Genomic DNA, 15,952 nt, shown 5'->3' with positions numbered 1-15,952 from the left:
ATTCCTCTGATGGATCTGGACAAGGTAAGCTGAAAACCATCTAGAAAGAATTCACCATTCTAGATGCCATTAAGAACATTCACAATTCACGGGAATAGGTCAAAACATCATCAGCAACAGAAGTTTGGAAGAAGTTGATTTCAACCCTCATGGATGACTTCCAGGGGTTTAAGACTTCAATAGAGAAAGTAACTGCAAATGTGATAGAAACAGCATGAGAACTAAAATTAGAAGTGGAGCCTGAAGATGTGACTGAATTGTTGCAATCTCATGATAAAACTTAAACAGATGAGGAGTTGCTTCTTACGGATGAGCAAAGAAAGATTTGAGATGGAATCTACTCCTGGTGAAGATGCTGTGAAAAGTGCTGAAATGACACCAAAAGATTTAGAATATTACAGAAATTTAGTAGTGGTACCAGGAATAAAAATTTAAGAAATTTTTAACTTTTCCAAAAAAAAAAAAAAAAATTAGATGAACAACATAAAAGCAACCACCCAGCAGAGTGCCTGACCTACAGTAAGCACTCCGTAAATGCCAGTTTTTGCACGCACAGTATATTATAGTGATTAAAAGCGTAGGAAATAAGGTCAAACTGCCAGAAAAGATCACTTACTAGCTATGACTTCAGACAAGTTATTTCTGTTCCCTCCTCTTTAAAATGGAGATGATAATCTCAAAGGTTTATGTAATAAATAAGATAATCCCTCTAAAGAAATCAGCACAGTGCTGAGCACATTAGTATTCATTAAATGCTACCATTCGTTAATACCCAAGGACACACAGCCTTAAGGGACAGTGATATTGATTCTATGATATTCTCTCCCTCACTTCAGATCCCCCAATGCTTCACTGTCTCCTTAAAAAAAAAAAAAGCCCATCTGAAGTTTTTCCCCCAACAAAATACGCCTGGTACAAATCATAGCTTGTGTTCTTTGTCCCTGACCATACAGTGATATTGAAAGAAGTACTATCTAGGGGCGCCAGGGTGGCTCGGTCGGTTAAGCATCTGCCTTCAGTTCAGGTCCAGGATCCCAGGGTCCTGGGATCACACCTGGTATTAGGCTCCCTGCTCAGCAGAGAGCCTGCTTCTCCCTCTCCCTCTGCTGCTCCCCCTGCTTGTGCACGCACGTGTGCTCTCTCAAATAAAATCTTTAAAAAAAAGATGTGTGACGCCTGGGTGGCTCAGTTGGTTAAGCAGCTGCCTTCGGCTCAGGTCATGATCCCAAGGTCATGGTATCGAGTCCCCACGTCAGGCTCCTTGCTTAGAGGGGAGCCTGCTTCTCCCTCTGCCTGCCACTCCCCTCTGCTTATGCACGCACTCGCTCTCTGACACATAAATAAAATCTTAAAAAAAAAAAAAAAGATGTTAAATGGTTTGGTCCTTACTGTGTTTTCTCTTAAGTGAATCACAATAGCTCAAGACTATTCCTTATCAGTTGCCTATGATGGAACCTGCAAAGTATGCCTAACATACTTTGCTTCCCTTTATTGCCTAAGTCTGAGCAACTCTTCTCAAGAAAGTGGTTGATGGTGGTATAAGAAGTCACAGGTATCCCACGCTGAGCCCACGGAGGGACAAGATGAAACCCAATCTGAGTACAAAATATAAAACTATGCTTTAAATTCCTTAAGAAATGAACAATGGGGGGCGCCTGGGTGGCTCAGTTGGTTGAGCGACTGCCTTCGGCTCAGGTCATGATCCTGGAGTCCCTGGATCGAGTCCCGCATCGGGCTCCCTGCTCGGCAGGGAGTCTGCTTCTCCCTCTGACCCTCCCCACTCTCATGTGCTCTCTCATTCTCTCTCTGTAAAAAAAAAAAAAAAAATCTTAAAAAAAAAAAAAAAAAAAGAAATGAACAATGGATCTTGAATGATCAATCTTAGGTCACTCTGGAAGGGACATGTCAGACATACATAAAAAAATAAATGTAGGGGTACCTGGGTGGCTCACTCAGTTGGGTGTCCAACTCTTGATTTCAGCTCAGGTCATGATCTCATGGGTCGTGGGACTGAGCCGTGCATTGGACTCCGCACTCAGCTGGGAGTCTGCTTGAGATTCTCTCCCTCTGCCCCCCACCATCCCCCTCAAATAAATATATCAAAATCTTTAAAAATAAATAAATGTAAAAGTCTCTCAATCTGGAAAGATACAAAGTACTGGCTCCTTTAGGATACGTATGGCTAAACTCCCACATGAAAATATAGTAAAGCAGGTTATAATGGAAAAAACAGCAGACATCTGGAAATTACGTAGGACCGTATGGTAAGAATAAACATCTAATGAAGAGTCAATAAACAACAAAGTGTCCAAGTCACAGCTTGTTTCTCTTTATTTTCCTGGTCACCTGGTTAGAACTTGATCGGAATTCAGATTTCAGAATTCAGATTTCCATCCCTTAACATGCAAGGGAATTTGCCTTTTAATCTACAAGCAGCAAATGGAAAGAAAATTTTTACATTTAGAATAAGAGAATTTTAAAACAATGAAAAATGGCAGGCAGAATGACAACACTTAGAACAATGGAACAGTCAAAATTGCCTATGACTGTCAAAACAGTCACAGGAGCTACATTTGAATCCAGTGAAGAGGGTGTGTCTATATTAAGGAAGGAACCAAAGCAACCATTAACAGTTTAGTTTTAGTTTGGGGAATTATAATAGTACTGGGTATCATTCTTCTGTTACTAAAGCAATAGCAAAATAAGAGCAAAAAAGGAAATGAATGAAACAAGGATAACATGGAAGGAGAAAAAAAAAAACCACAAATGTGCCCCCCTCTTTTCTTTTAGAGAGGGAGAAGGGGAGGGGGCAGGGTGAGTGGGAGAGGGAGAGAAAATCTCAAGCAGGCTCCACCTGGAGCCTTTGCTCTGTGTGGAGACCAACATGGGGCTCCATCTCACAATCCTGGGATTATGACCTGAGCCGAAATCAAGAGTTGGACACTTAGACTGAACCACCCACACCCTAATGTTCCCTCAAATAGGATTAACATTTCAGAAAAACATGTTGGATGAGAAGCACTGATCATAATGAAAATTCTGAGAGGGAATGTAAAGAACAGAAGGACATCAAGATTACCTAGTAAAACTAAGATACTATAGAGAAACCTTAACAGAAAGAAACATTAAGGAGGGCACACAAAGAGCACCTGTAAAGAGAGAAACAGAGTTCCAAAGGGGACTGATTTTGAGGGAGGGGCAAAAGGAGACAGACCTAAGACTTGAGAGTAGGAAAGGTACTGAAAGTAAATTTCCTGGTTATATATGGATAAACACAAAACTTACAAAACAGTATAAAATGAGCCTATGGATTTTTAAAATCTAGAAAAATATACACCAAACTTCTTCACTCAAAATTCTAGGTGCTGAACCTTTCTGGAGAAAGTCCTAAAACCAATCCTCAGCAATCTCTAATTCCCTATGACATTCTTCCACAGTAGCAAGACCAAATCATCTGCATACTCAAGCCCTCAACTCTTAACACATGACCTTATTCCTCCTTATGAATATACTGAAGCCATGAATGAGTTCCAGTCCAAATTCATTCACCTAATTGCTGACAAACCCCCACTGATTCTACTTATGGGTTTTTATTTATTACTTATGGATTATTACCCACAACTGACTCCCTTTTCTACTTTAAGCCTTATCTCACCTAGAAAATAAGGATAGTCTAAACATTTTCTTGGTCTCCATTCTCTTCTAATTTCAAGTTATCTTACTCAACCCTCCAAGATAAAATTGACCTTTAAACTTTATCACTCTCTGCTTTACTTCATTCCTCAGCCAAATATTAAAACAATCCATAACGTGATCCAAACCAACCTTTCCTATTCATCTTCTAAAACGGATTATTTGTCCCACGCAAGTCAAATTCCTTAACACTTTCACAAACATACCACGCACACCTTCCCTTCACTCCTTCCCCCCTAGAGCTACTATCTGGGCACTTTCTCCCTGCTTGCCTTTCAATATTTTATCTATCAAAATCATCCTAGAGGACAATCTGCAGTACACCTAAGTGTTTTAAAACATGCAATGCAATAAGCAAGGCAATTCCACTTTATTAAACATGATTTTTGGGATGCCTGGGTGGCTTAGCTAAGTGCCTTCGGCTCATATGATCCCAGGGTCCTGGGATCGAGTTCTGCATTAGGCTCTCAGTGGAGATCCTGCTTCTCCCTCTGTCTGCCACTCCCCCCGGGGCTTGTGCTCTTTCTCTGACAAATAAAATCTTCAAAAAAATAAACAAACATGATTTTCTTTCTTGAGTCTTCCCATGTATTCTCAAATTTTTACCTGAAATTCCTATTGCCTGAAATTTCATGCCTGAAATTCCTATTGAGTTTTAAAGTATTATCCAGGCAATTCTACAATCCAAGGACATTCTACACCATTGTATTCACGTAAGTATTCATTTCTTAGAGAAAAGTTACAGTACTTGGAGTGCACAAGACATAATAGTTTAGCATTACCAAAGCAAAAAATAAGCAGGCAATGACAAAAAAATGAAATTACAGATCAACTCATAGAAAGCAGCCTTATATGGGGTACCTGTGTGGCTCAGTGGGTTAAGCATCTGCCTTTAGGTCATGATCCTAGGTCCTAGGATCAAGCCCTGCCTCTGGCTCCCTGCTCAGCGGGGAGTCTGTTTCTCCCTTTCTCTCTGCCCCTCCCCCAGCTCATGCTCACAGGCACTCTCAAATAGTCTTTAAAAAAAAAAAAAAGAAAGCCTTATATGGCACACTGGTGAAGTTATTTGTTCTTGACATTATTCCACAGATGATGAAGAACCACTCAAGAGTTTGAAACAAAAGGAAGATATGTTCGTATTTTCATTTTAGTTTACACAGAGTAGTTTGAAGAACAGACAAGGTGGTGGGGGACGCAAGAATGAAAACAGGGAAGACAAGTGACCTATTGCAATAGTCTTGGAAAATGATAAGGAGGGCATAAAATTAGGGCATTGATATTACAGATACAAAAATACATAGGCAAGAAAATGGACAGAATTAGTGTTTGACTAGATTTGAAGGGAAAGTCATTAGCTTTTGCATTAGGCAATAGGCCATTAACTAAAATTTTTTTAAAAAGTAGTTTGAAGGAAAAAGGTAAACATTCATCTTCTTGAAATACAATTCATCATCCTACATACCTACATACGCAAAGACATCCCACTGCCCAAAATAAAAACCTACATTTTAGCCTACAACTGAAGGCCTCCATGGACCAGTCTGAGGCTTAATTCTAACATTATCTCCCTCTACTTCCCTAAATGAAGCTTATGTTCTAGTCAAAGTAACTTGTATCCATTAACATTCTCACCTCTGTGCCTTAGCTTATACCACTTACCTGCCAGAAATGCCCCTTCCTTGCTTCAATCTCATTTCCCTGCTCTACTCTTCTGACCCATTCTTATATAAAACACCTCTCACTAAGTTTAACTTGATACCCATATCTCACATAAAATTGTACTGATTTCATAAAAATATTTACCATGAATGTATCTCCTTTTTGGAATTTGACTTAAACAGTAAGTAAATAGTGACTCCTCTAACAGGCAAAATCAAGGAAGAAGGGATTCAAAAAGGAAATGTAATGTCATTAGATGCCGAAACTTTATTTGTCCAATAGTTTTTCGGCCCTCCTCACTCTAAAAGGCTGACTTTCACTTCTAGATACTTTCAATGTGCCTAATTCTAGCAGCTATTCTTATTTCTACTTTATTGTTTAACTTATACATACCAGCTAAAACTTATTCTGAGGGAGAATCTAGAAGAACCCAGGAGAAAAGTTTCATTATTTGGACATTTATGACATTTTAGCTGTTCAAAGAAAACTTTTTAATTTTATTTAAGTAACCTTTTGAGCCCGATGTGGGGCTCAAACTCACGAACCCAAGATCAAGAGTCGCATGTTCTTCCAACTGAGTCAGCTAGGCACCCCAAGGACACTCTCTTATGTTTTATTCTCCACTACATTCTGAAGAGTTGAAATTGCCAGAAAATCTTTAGCACAGTGAAGCACCACCATAATGATCACCTCAATGTAATTCTCAGGCAAATATTATACAAAATGACTAGCAAAATGTAAAAACTGGGATTCTTGCCATGAGAGTTACTATTTAGTCATGTAAAACAGAATACTCTTAAAAAAACATAAGACAATATGAGCAATATTTAAGCAATGTAGGACAATAGAATAACATGGCTATAGAGTTGTATAAAATTATAAATGACTGAAGAGACAATAAATGATATAGCAACTCAAAGGAAAAGATCTTTTTTCAAGTAATGAATGGAGAAAATAGAAGGAAAAAAAAGGTTCCAAGAAAGGTTTCACAGACCTTGAGTGACACAGAACCTTTTGATCATAGAGAGGCAAGTCTGGTGAACTGAAGTTCTCAATATTTGTTGTATGCTACCCTGCACTGTTAAATATTTCATGTTTACAAAACATTTAAGTTTACAACCGTAAAAAGGACCCTTAATGCAGAGTAAAGACAAGACTAATACAAGCTACTTATCAATCTGCTTAAAAAGAAAATAAAGTACCTACATGGAAGAAGTATGCAAAAAAAAGTTCTTACCTTGAATATACCAACCCAATCTTTTGGATGTGGATGGATATATGCAGTTAAGGTGTAATGACATTCCAGGTGTGCATTAGGAAGGTAACTCTTGGCCACATTTTGAAAGATGACATGGGCAAAGTTGGAAGTCTGCAAGGGGACTTCTTGAAAGGATGTCATTGTGAATCTGAAACAAGCAAATCATACAAGTTGAATGATACCAACTAACAAAAAACTTATACCTCAGAAAATACGTAACACTAAATGCAAATTACATGAGCATTTGTATGCCATAATTATTGAGAAGATACATACTTGGAACTCCACAGAAACTGGGAAATAACAATTTCCAAAATGGCTCAGAAAGTCACATGGGGATTAAAAAATTTAAAAACCAAGATTCTCTCTCCCCTCTGCCCCTCCCCCACCATGCTCACACCTGCACACTCTAAATAATTAAATCTTTAAAAAAAACTGCAAGACACAAATGTTTTCCATATTTTGTGCTCTACTTTTGAGAAAAAGATACAACTGAGGATTTACGCAAAAAAGCTATCTATAGGGCGCCTGGGTGGCTCAGTCGTTAAGCGTCTGCCTTCGGCTCAGGTCATGATCCCAGGGTCCTGGGATCGAGCCCCACACGGGGCTCCCCGCTCGGCGGCAAGCCTGCTTCTCCCTCTCCCACACCCCCCGCTTGTGTTCCTGCTCTCGCTAACTCTAATAAAAAAATAAAAAATAAAATCTAAAAAAAAAAAAAGCTATCTATACAGTATCACACAAATTCAGTACAATTACTGATTATTGATTCTACACTACACATAAAAAAGCTATGACAATGTCCCTATGGTACTTGCTTCTAAGTCATCACGAAAATCTCTGTGATGGGAAAACCGGGGCCAGATTTTTCCTAACCAAATTAAGTTACTTCACAAATCAATAAAGTCTCTACAGGGCAAGCACAGCAGTTAGTCTCTGCTCAATTTAAATATTAAGGACGTCTTTATTGCTAAGAAGATCTAAGACAACATGCTTTCACAGTGTTTCTTTTGCTGACCTGTTTGAAATACTAAGGCAAATTTTTAAAGTTTCATAATAAACACTTCAGAAAATATCCACTTTTCTTCTGTATCTTCTCTGCTTCTGTTAAAGTACTGCTTTACTGAAACATAAAGAGACTATCAATGGTGAACCTGGAAGCCACTGTGGTAGAATGCCAGTCTGGTTGTCCGTTCGCCGCTCCCCAACCTGAGCTTCGCCAGGATTCCAAGAAGAGTGCATTCAGTAGCAATCCTCCTACACCTCTGCACTAACAAAATGGCTTAACTACCAGCAGCCCTATTTCACGGAAGGATTTAACTATCACTACATTTAACTATGCCAAAGCCTTCAATAAAATGAAAAGGTAGCACTTACTTCCAAACACTGAGAACTCTTCCTAAAATAAATGAAGAGTTTTATTACTTTCTTTGAATTGTCTGAGCTAATTTGGGCTCATGGGGATGTCATGAACTAATAAAGTCACTAATGATAATCTCTTTTCAAGTCAATGGCTTCATAAAGAAGGAAAAAATAACCGATTGATTCCAGTTTTTAAAAACCATTCACTAATGGTTATACCAGTTAAGAGAAACAATAGCTAAATCAATGAAACCAACCTCTAGCAGATCCAACTACCAAAACTGAGTAAAGTGAATTAGTAATATTTTCCTACAAAGAAAATGATTTAGATTTCTCTGAGGAAAGCATTTAGTAAGGAGAAACTAAGGCTAGCTTAGAATGAGCTGCCAATGTTTTTAATTAAAAGTAATTTAAAAATGAAACTTTTTCTTAAAACTTGACATGTTTCCTAAAGTAAACTAAATCAACAAAGCTGTAATTATATTTTATGTCAGTGAAGTTTAAACTTTTGTTTAACCTCAACTACACAATGTTTTACAAATCCATAATCCGGGTGCCTGGGTGGCTCAGTCGGTTAAGCATCTGCCTTCAGCTCAGGTCATGATCCCAGGTCCTGGGATCGAGTCCCACGTCCGGCTCCCAGCTCAACAGGGAGTATGCTTCTCCCTCTGCCTCTGCCTACCGTTCTGCCTACTTGTGCTCTGTCAAATAAAATCTTTAAAAAAAATAAAAATCCATAATCCAACCTTACACTTTCACTTCACTGAAAAGTTAAAGTAGAAAAATAGCAGGAAGGTATACATCTATGTATTTATGTATGAGGGACATGTGTGAAGACTTTTAACCTAATTGTTTACCAGTACATATAAACACATTTTCATTTTAAATATATTAACATGAAATTTCATTTTTAAACCTTCCCCCCAAAATTCAGGTTTTTAATAGAACCTAACATCAGACTTTAAATATACTCGATTATAAATCTTATGCATAATATAATTTGTGATCATCCTACTAACCTTTATTAATCTCTATCCAACACTTCAACCTTTTTAAAAATTTCAGTGAAATTTAACTATAGAAATGTTTTACAAGTCATTCCACTCTCATTACTAGTTTTTTAAACTTTTTTAAAAATTAAATTCCAGGGGCGCCTGGGTGGCTCAGTCGTTAAGCGTCTGCCTTCAGCTCAGGTCATGATCTCAGGGTCTTGGGATCGAGCCCCGCATCGGGCTCCCTGCTTGGTGGGAGGCCTGCTTCTCCCTCTCCCACTCCCCCTGCTTGTAGTCCCTCTCTTGCTGTGTCTCTCTCTGTCAAATAAATAAAATCTTTAAAAAAAAAAAAAAAATTAAATTCCAATATAGCTTCTAGTCATAAGAAGTTAACAAGGGTAAATGTAATCTCAATGTAATTACCACATGAATCAACCCATTTTAAATAGTAAAACAAAATTTCCCATATAATTCCTGTTTCACTACTCACTCAGATAAAATGAATGAAAAGAGGAAACATAAAAATGCTGAAATTCACTGAGAATGTCAATTTATCAAGATGATTCAGACATTTATACAATATCGTGTGTGCACACACACACAGGTCACACACAGCCCAGTGGGGAAGTAATGTGCAGTCACTGCATCACCTTGTGGTAATGCTTGGGAAGTGTAGCTTCACTAACATTCTAAGAACAAACTGCCCCTCAGCTGGAGAGGAAACACAGCCCCCCCCCTACACAAAAAGGGAAGTGGAATCAGCTGTACTATACCAAATTTTGCTTCCCATTCTCTAAAGTACATCTCCAGAAACATGGGTATATTAAGATGCAAGCCAAGGCTAAGCAAAAATTTTCCACTCAAGAATTAAAGAACCAAACACATTCAGCTGAGAAACAAAGTCTGAAATGCATATACATGATGCCTGCAATGGCTTCTTCCATGTATCCTACTATATTTCCACAAAGGTCCAACATGTCTAGAGTTCCTTTGCATGTGCTATGCTGTAAACTTTATATTATAAAATCTTTGGTCTAAAATCCAATTTTGTTATTTGGGGGGGTTCATCAATATCTAAGGAAAAGATAGTAATGTGCAGTGGGCACTTTAGTTAAGTAGCTAAAATAAATGGGGGGGTGCAGAAGGTGGAAGCACTTTGTTATCTTTATTTCTTTCTCCTGGAACTTTTTCAAGCCCAAAACAAATCTGGCTTTTGTGGTAGTATCCTTCCAGTGGCTTCTGATACTCATTTTATTGGACCAGGCCAAAAATGTAAGCCTTAGTCAACTAAACTAGAAAATATACATACTAATTTTGTTCTGTGTCATGTGACTGTGGTGGCTGTATTTTTTTTTTTTCCCCAAAGGCCTTATGAAGTTAAAGATACTAAACTAATGGTAAGGGAAATATCCTGATGTCCAGGATTTGCTTTAAAAACTCCTGGGGAAAAAAAATGTACTGGGGGAGGTAATAAAACAAGTTTAGTAAAACGGTAGTTCCTTTTACTATTTGTTCTCCTTTTGTGTATAAATAAAGATCAGTAATAAAAACTCCACATATGACCTACCGCAATAGGAACACATGTAATGTAGGGAATGGCAAACTTAGCAGAAAGTTTTTAAAATCTTCAGTTAAAAGTATATGAACATTTAAAATTATCTCTAAACTTCAGTCTCATAGGGCACACAAATATCTGAAGGAAAAACTGACATTCTAACAGTTTAATTATTCATACTTTAGCTCAAAGACTATCAACTGGTTTATAGAGCACAAAAATGTTATCTGCAATCTTTCTGGGAGGCAGAAGCAAAACCAACAATCCGTTAATTAACACTCTTAAAAACATCACTTATATCTAGATTTCTTCACAATTGAGTGCCACTACACTCTACCCAGATGTTACTAATACCACTTTTATTTACTCTGTAGGTTGTTTTAAAAGGTGGTTTCTAAAAAGTTTAACTTGGCCCATATAATGAGGGAATTTTTATCTTTTTGTAAGGGTTTATTTGGGCCAAAATACACTTTAAAAAGCCAGAAGAGCATACACACAAAATTTTACTTACGGTAATATCAAAATTCCAAAAGAATAAAATCCAATAAATTTCGCATATGTATTCCCCAAAATATTCCCCCAAAGAAGTACATGAACATCGTTAGGACGTTTCATAGTTAACATTAAATGGCTACAGCCATAACCGTAAACAGAGGTATGCAACTTAATGTGATGACGAGAAAACTACAATAGGATGTCCTCTGAAGCTGCAAAAAAATAAAGTTAAAAAAAAAAAAACACCTAATAAGTCATTTCTAACGTAATCAAGTAATTCTTCAAGATCGAGCCCACTCTAGATAAGAACAAAACAAAGGCTTGGCCTCAGCCTTCTCTAGACATGAATTGTACTGTGAGGGGCAATCAGCCCCCTTTTATATTAACATGCTATTCAAAAATCTCTTTAAATGCTTTCGAACTGAGCACCAAAACTATAATTACTGCACAGTCCGCGCTCAGTCTGTAGAAATTTTACAATGAGCGTAAAGCGGAGTTGAAAAGTTAAACTTTCCCATCTAAATCCTTGTCATAAAAGCAATTCGTAACTAAACTGTGATGCCTAAAACGTAATATATGTAGAAAGCCAAATGCCACAGTGTTTTCAAACATAACTATTATAGAAAAGGTGATATAGGTGTATCAACAGTCACACACAACCCCACCCCCACACATGTCAAACAAAGATTGCCCCAGGCGATGAGCGCTGGTCCGGACTAGCCCACAACTGGCAGACCTGCCGGGTGCTGGGTGGGGTAAAGAGGGAGTTGTGAAATCAAGAAAAGTTGCCTAAGCAAAGGAAGACGTGACTCTCCTCAGAGATCCCTCCGAACACTAAACGTAGGGGCTATCTACAAACATACCAAGAAAAGCGTTTGCTAGACCTGTAGCCCAGGTGAAGTACGCGATCCGGGAACCTACAGCTAACTCCGCCCCCTGCGCCCAGACGTAGGCGGCGCAGTGAGTCTCCGCCTCTTTCTCCACAGGCGACACAAACCAAAACACCTGAGTTTCACCCCACCCGGGCAAACCCGAGTCTCGGACTCGACCTGTTTTCCCAAGCTAACCCACGCCAGGAGCACACATACTGCCCTCAAAACACACCCTAAAATTGGGCATCGAGCAAGACAGGTTCTTCTTCAGGGGTCCCCCGCGTCACTCGCCCCCGCCAAAGTGCCCACGTCCCACACGGCTCCCCCAAACAGCGAAGGCCTCTCCGCCGTGTGGGGCGGCCACCCGTCGTTTTTTCCATCCCCACTGTTAACCGAAGTTGCCACCATCCCCGTCACAATCGTAGTCCAGGAGGAAAAGTTTGTCCTCGGGAAGGAAAGCATCGTCATTTGGCTGCATCGTCACCAGGAGATCATTCCCCAGACTGGCCAGGCCCCTAGACTCTAAGAGCTGAGGAGCGTATCACGAACCCCCAAAGAGCTCCAGCTGGGGACCGCCCCGCAAAATGTGCTGGAGCCGGCCGGGAAAGGCGCTTACCCAGCGAGGAGCTCCGGGACAGAGGGAACGTTAGAGAGGCTTCCGAGCTTGTACCGCCATCAGCCGCCGAACCTCTTCCGCCACCACAACCACCCTCCGAGCCAGCTCCACCTCCCCTCAGGCCCAAAAAGCCAGCGTTGCGTCACTTCCGGCTGCGGGGCCGCCCCTTCCGCCGCCGCTGCCGCCGCAGCCACCGCGCGGAGTGGGCCCTGCCCATCGGCTGAAACACAGCGTCCGCACCTGTGGTTTTTTAAAACCTACCCCGCCGGCGGAGCCAAAAAGTCCAGGCCGACCTTTTACCTCCGCTTGGCCTCGCGGTAGTTAGTCACGGACCTAGTCAAGCAGGGTCCCTTTGGATTCGCATTTTTCATTTTTAAATTTTTACTTTAACCGGAAAGTTAGGTAACTTAAGTCAGGTTGGAAGGGTAGTCCAAAGGTATATGGACTATTACCATGTCATTGCCTGGATCTTAAAAATCTAAGTGAATCTATTTATTTTATACATCAGAAAGTAGGGAAACGATAAGTAAAGGATAAGTAAGGGAGCGACCACATGGTTAGGGCTGCAACCCCTAACTCCAAGGCTCTTTCCCAACTCCTGGTCCAGTCCTGTGCTTGTTTAACTGTGAGATTTTGTTCACTAGAAGACCTCAGTTCTAGGAGCGTTTCAGTTCCAATGCTCTATTTCCTCTTGCTCCAGCAGTGGCCTCTTTCTGCCCGCACTTCTATGAGTGATTACCTGCTTTTCTTATCTGAGTTCTTTTGTGTGTGTGAATTTTGTCCTGTATTCTCTGTTCAACTATATTTTCTAAAATCACTTCGGACTGTGTCTTACCTTCCTGTAGTAGGCATTCAGATTGCATCCTAAATCCACAGAAGCAAGTGTATTCTGTTCTAAGGCATCATATTCCTGTGTTTCTATAAAACCCTTATAAAATCTTCAGTATCCCCGGTAGAGAAAGGATAATTAGATCACATTAATCGCTCTAAATACAGAACATACAAAAATCTCATACTCTTTCATTTTTACTTCCGCATATTTAAGATTACAATCCCTTCCGTAATACAGCATCTCAGTGTTAGCTGATTTGTTTCCTATATATTGAAATCTTTGAACTTAGTTCTGTTCTGTATAGCATACTTGATGGTAGAATTTCAGAAGAACTTTAGAGTTCATTTAGTACCAACCTCCTTATTTCACAGAGGATGAAAATGGTGTGATAATATCAGTAATCACTAATATTACTAGTAGCAGTCTTCTAGTAGTGGAAATATCTGTGTCCCTTAAGAAATGTAAATATAGTAGTGAACTTTATAAGCACAATTTTTCAGAGGTGTCACTCTGTATGTTTTAACCACATTTATTTACATGTAATAAATCTCTAATTGCCACCAATTTTCAGTTAATGAAATCAGAAAAACAATATGCTTAATAAAGCCATAATTGGAAAATATTTTTGTGCAAGTATTTTTACTTTATTTTGTTATTTTTGATAATATCTTGAATTTTCAGACCTTATTTTCCCTATGCACGTATTTGTTTAGGAACTTGCTTTAATCCATTTAGTAAAGATCCCCTGAATTTTCAGACAATGTTTCTCCCAGCAAGATAAATATATATCCTTTCAGTATTTAATTGTATTCTTTGAAATTTGCCCTTTCTATTTATAGCTGTGTACTAAGGCCATAAAGGATATGGATTCACACATAAAATCTTTGGACCAAATGGATTTCAGAATTAAGAATTTTTTAGACTTTAGAAAAGTGTACTTACGGGCGCCTGGGTGGCTCAGTTGGTTAAGCGACTGCCTTCGGCTCAGGTCATGATCCTGGAGTCCCTGGATCGAGTCCCGCATCGGGCTCCCTGCTCGGCGGGGAGTCTGCTTCGTCCTCTGACCCTATCCCCTCTCATGTGCTCTCTGTCTCTCTCATTCTCTCTGTCTCAAATAAATAAATAAAATCTTTAAAAAAAAAAAAAAAAAAAGAAAAGTGTACTTACTTTATGTTACATGACATCCCACAAGGTCTCTAGAAGCACTTCATAATCAAGTTAACATTTTTTAAGAAAAATTATGACTATCACACTGCGAAGTGCGATAAACAAAGCATACAGTCTTCTACTTCAGCTCAGATCAGGTTTTTCAGATAAGGTTTCGCCACTTTGCTAAACCATGGGTTTAGGTCAAGTTTTACTGACAAATGAGTTCAAGTCAAGATAGGTTTTGCCACCAAATGTTAAGAAAACATTTTATTTTCAAAGTTTTTTGTATTTCAAAATAGTGAATAAGGGACTGTAGACCTGTTAAAAGAACTGTTGGTAAGTAAATCCCTCAGTCTCCCATGATATTTCTGGAACAATTAAAATTTCAAGTAGTTTCTGGATGCCCGGGTGGCTCAGTCGGTTAAGCGTCTGCCTTCGGCTTAGTCATGATTCCAGGGTCATGGGATCGAGTCCTGCATCCGCTCCTTGCCCAGCAGGGAGCCTGCTTCTCTCTGCTGCTACTCCCCCTGCTTGTGCTTGCACGTTCTCTCTCTTTCTGACAAATAAATAAAATTTTTAAAAAAATAATAAAATAAATTTTTAAAAAACCAATTCCAAGTAGTTTCTAGATAGTTGTCCTAATCTATCACATGCCACCTATCCCATGTTTTGACTGAGCAAATACCTAAAAGACACCATTCCTCTATTAGAAGAGCTTATGATAACAAAGGGAAGAAAATAAAGGAATCTATGAAAATATGGGCGACTAAAATATAAAATATAGTAAAAAAATTAAAATGAAGTATAAAATAAGATATTCAGAGATGAGAGAACTCAGTATAAGCTTTCGTGAACAGTACACTTTTCTTGGAGGAGGTAGGCCTATTCTGTTAAAGTCAAGTAGGGTTTTGATGAAGAGATGGAAGGAAGAAGACTCCAAGTCAGGATGTAAGAGCTTGGGCAAAGAAGTCTGGTAGGGAGAAGATCCTGAACAAAAAATAATTCCCATCTGTGGAGTACTCAGTGCTTGCCAGACACTCTGCTGGATACTTAGGTTGCCTGCACTCCTCACAACACCCCTGTAAGGTATCACCCCATTTTTCAGGGGAATGTGGGTTCAGAAAAGTTAAACACCTTGCCCATGATCATGAAAAGGGCAAACCAGACTTGCACTCAAATCTATGACTCCCAAAATTCATGCATCTCCTACCATGCCATGCTGTTTCTTGATAAGTGCCTTTTGATCATGTATTATGTGCTCTGGGTTATGCCGGGTGCTCTGAGAAAACAGAATAAACCATGGTAGGAAATAGAGAAGTAAAGGAGAAAGAAGGATTGATACAGATTAATTAATTTTGAATTAGCAAGACTTCATTAAAGAAACTGAAGTAGGCTTTGAAAGATGAACAGAGGGCTCCTGGGTGGCTCAGTCGGTTAAGCATCTGCCTTTGGCTCAGGTCATGATCCCAGGG

At 39.3% G+C, this 15,952-nt stretch overlaps 1 protein-coding gene across 3 annotated transcripts in view; it reads right to left on the bottom strand.

Annotated features, from left to right (window-relative positions):
* Nucleotides 1-12,618, bottom strand: part of TAX1BP1 (Tax1 binding protein 1) — an 85,323-nt gene extending 72,705 nt beyond the window's left edge. The window contains exons 1-2 of one of the 3 annotated variants that reach the window (XM_021689614.1): nucleotides 12,500-12,618; nucleotides 6,590-6,758 (exon numbers count right to left, since the gene is read on the bottom strand). In XM_021689614.1, coding sequence (XP_021545289.1) covers nucleotides 6,590-6,751 — 162 coding nt within the window. In that variant the 5' untranslated portion in view covers nucleotides 6,752-6,758; nucleotides 12,500-12,618. Of the gene's footprint in view, nucleotides 1-6,589; nucleotides 6,897-12,499 lie in introns of those variants that run through there. The other 2 variants (XM_021689615.2, XM_044919965.1) reach the window with 2 other exon arrangements.
* Nucleotides 12,619-15,952: the final 3,334 nt, after the last annotated feature.

Source organism: Neomonachus schauinslandi, chromosome 12, assembly GCF_002201575.2.
Source record: "Neomonachus schauinslandi chromosome 12, ASM220157v2, whole genome shotgun sequence".
NCBI lineage: Eukaryota > Metazoa > Chordata > Mammalia > Carnivora > Phocidae > Neomonachus > Neomonachus schauinslandi.
The sequence above is the reverse complement of the archived record's forward strand: the minus strand, read 5'-3'. Positions and strand labels throughout refer to the sequence as shown.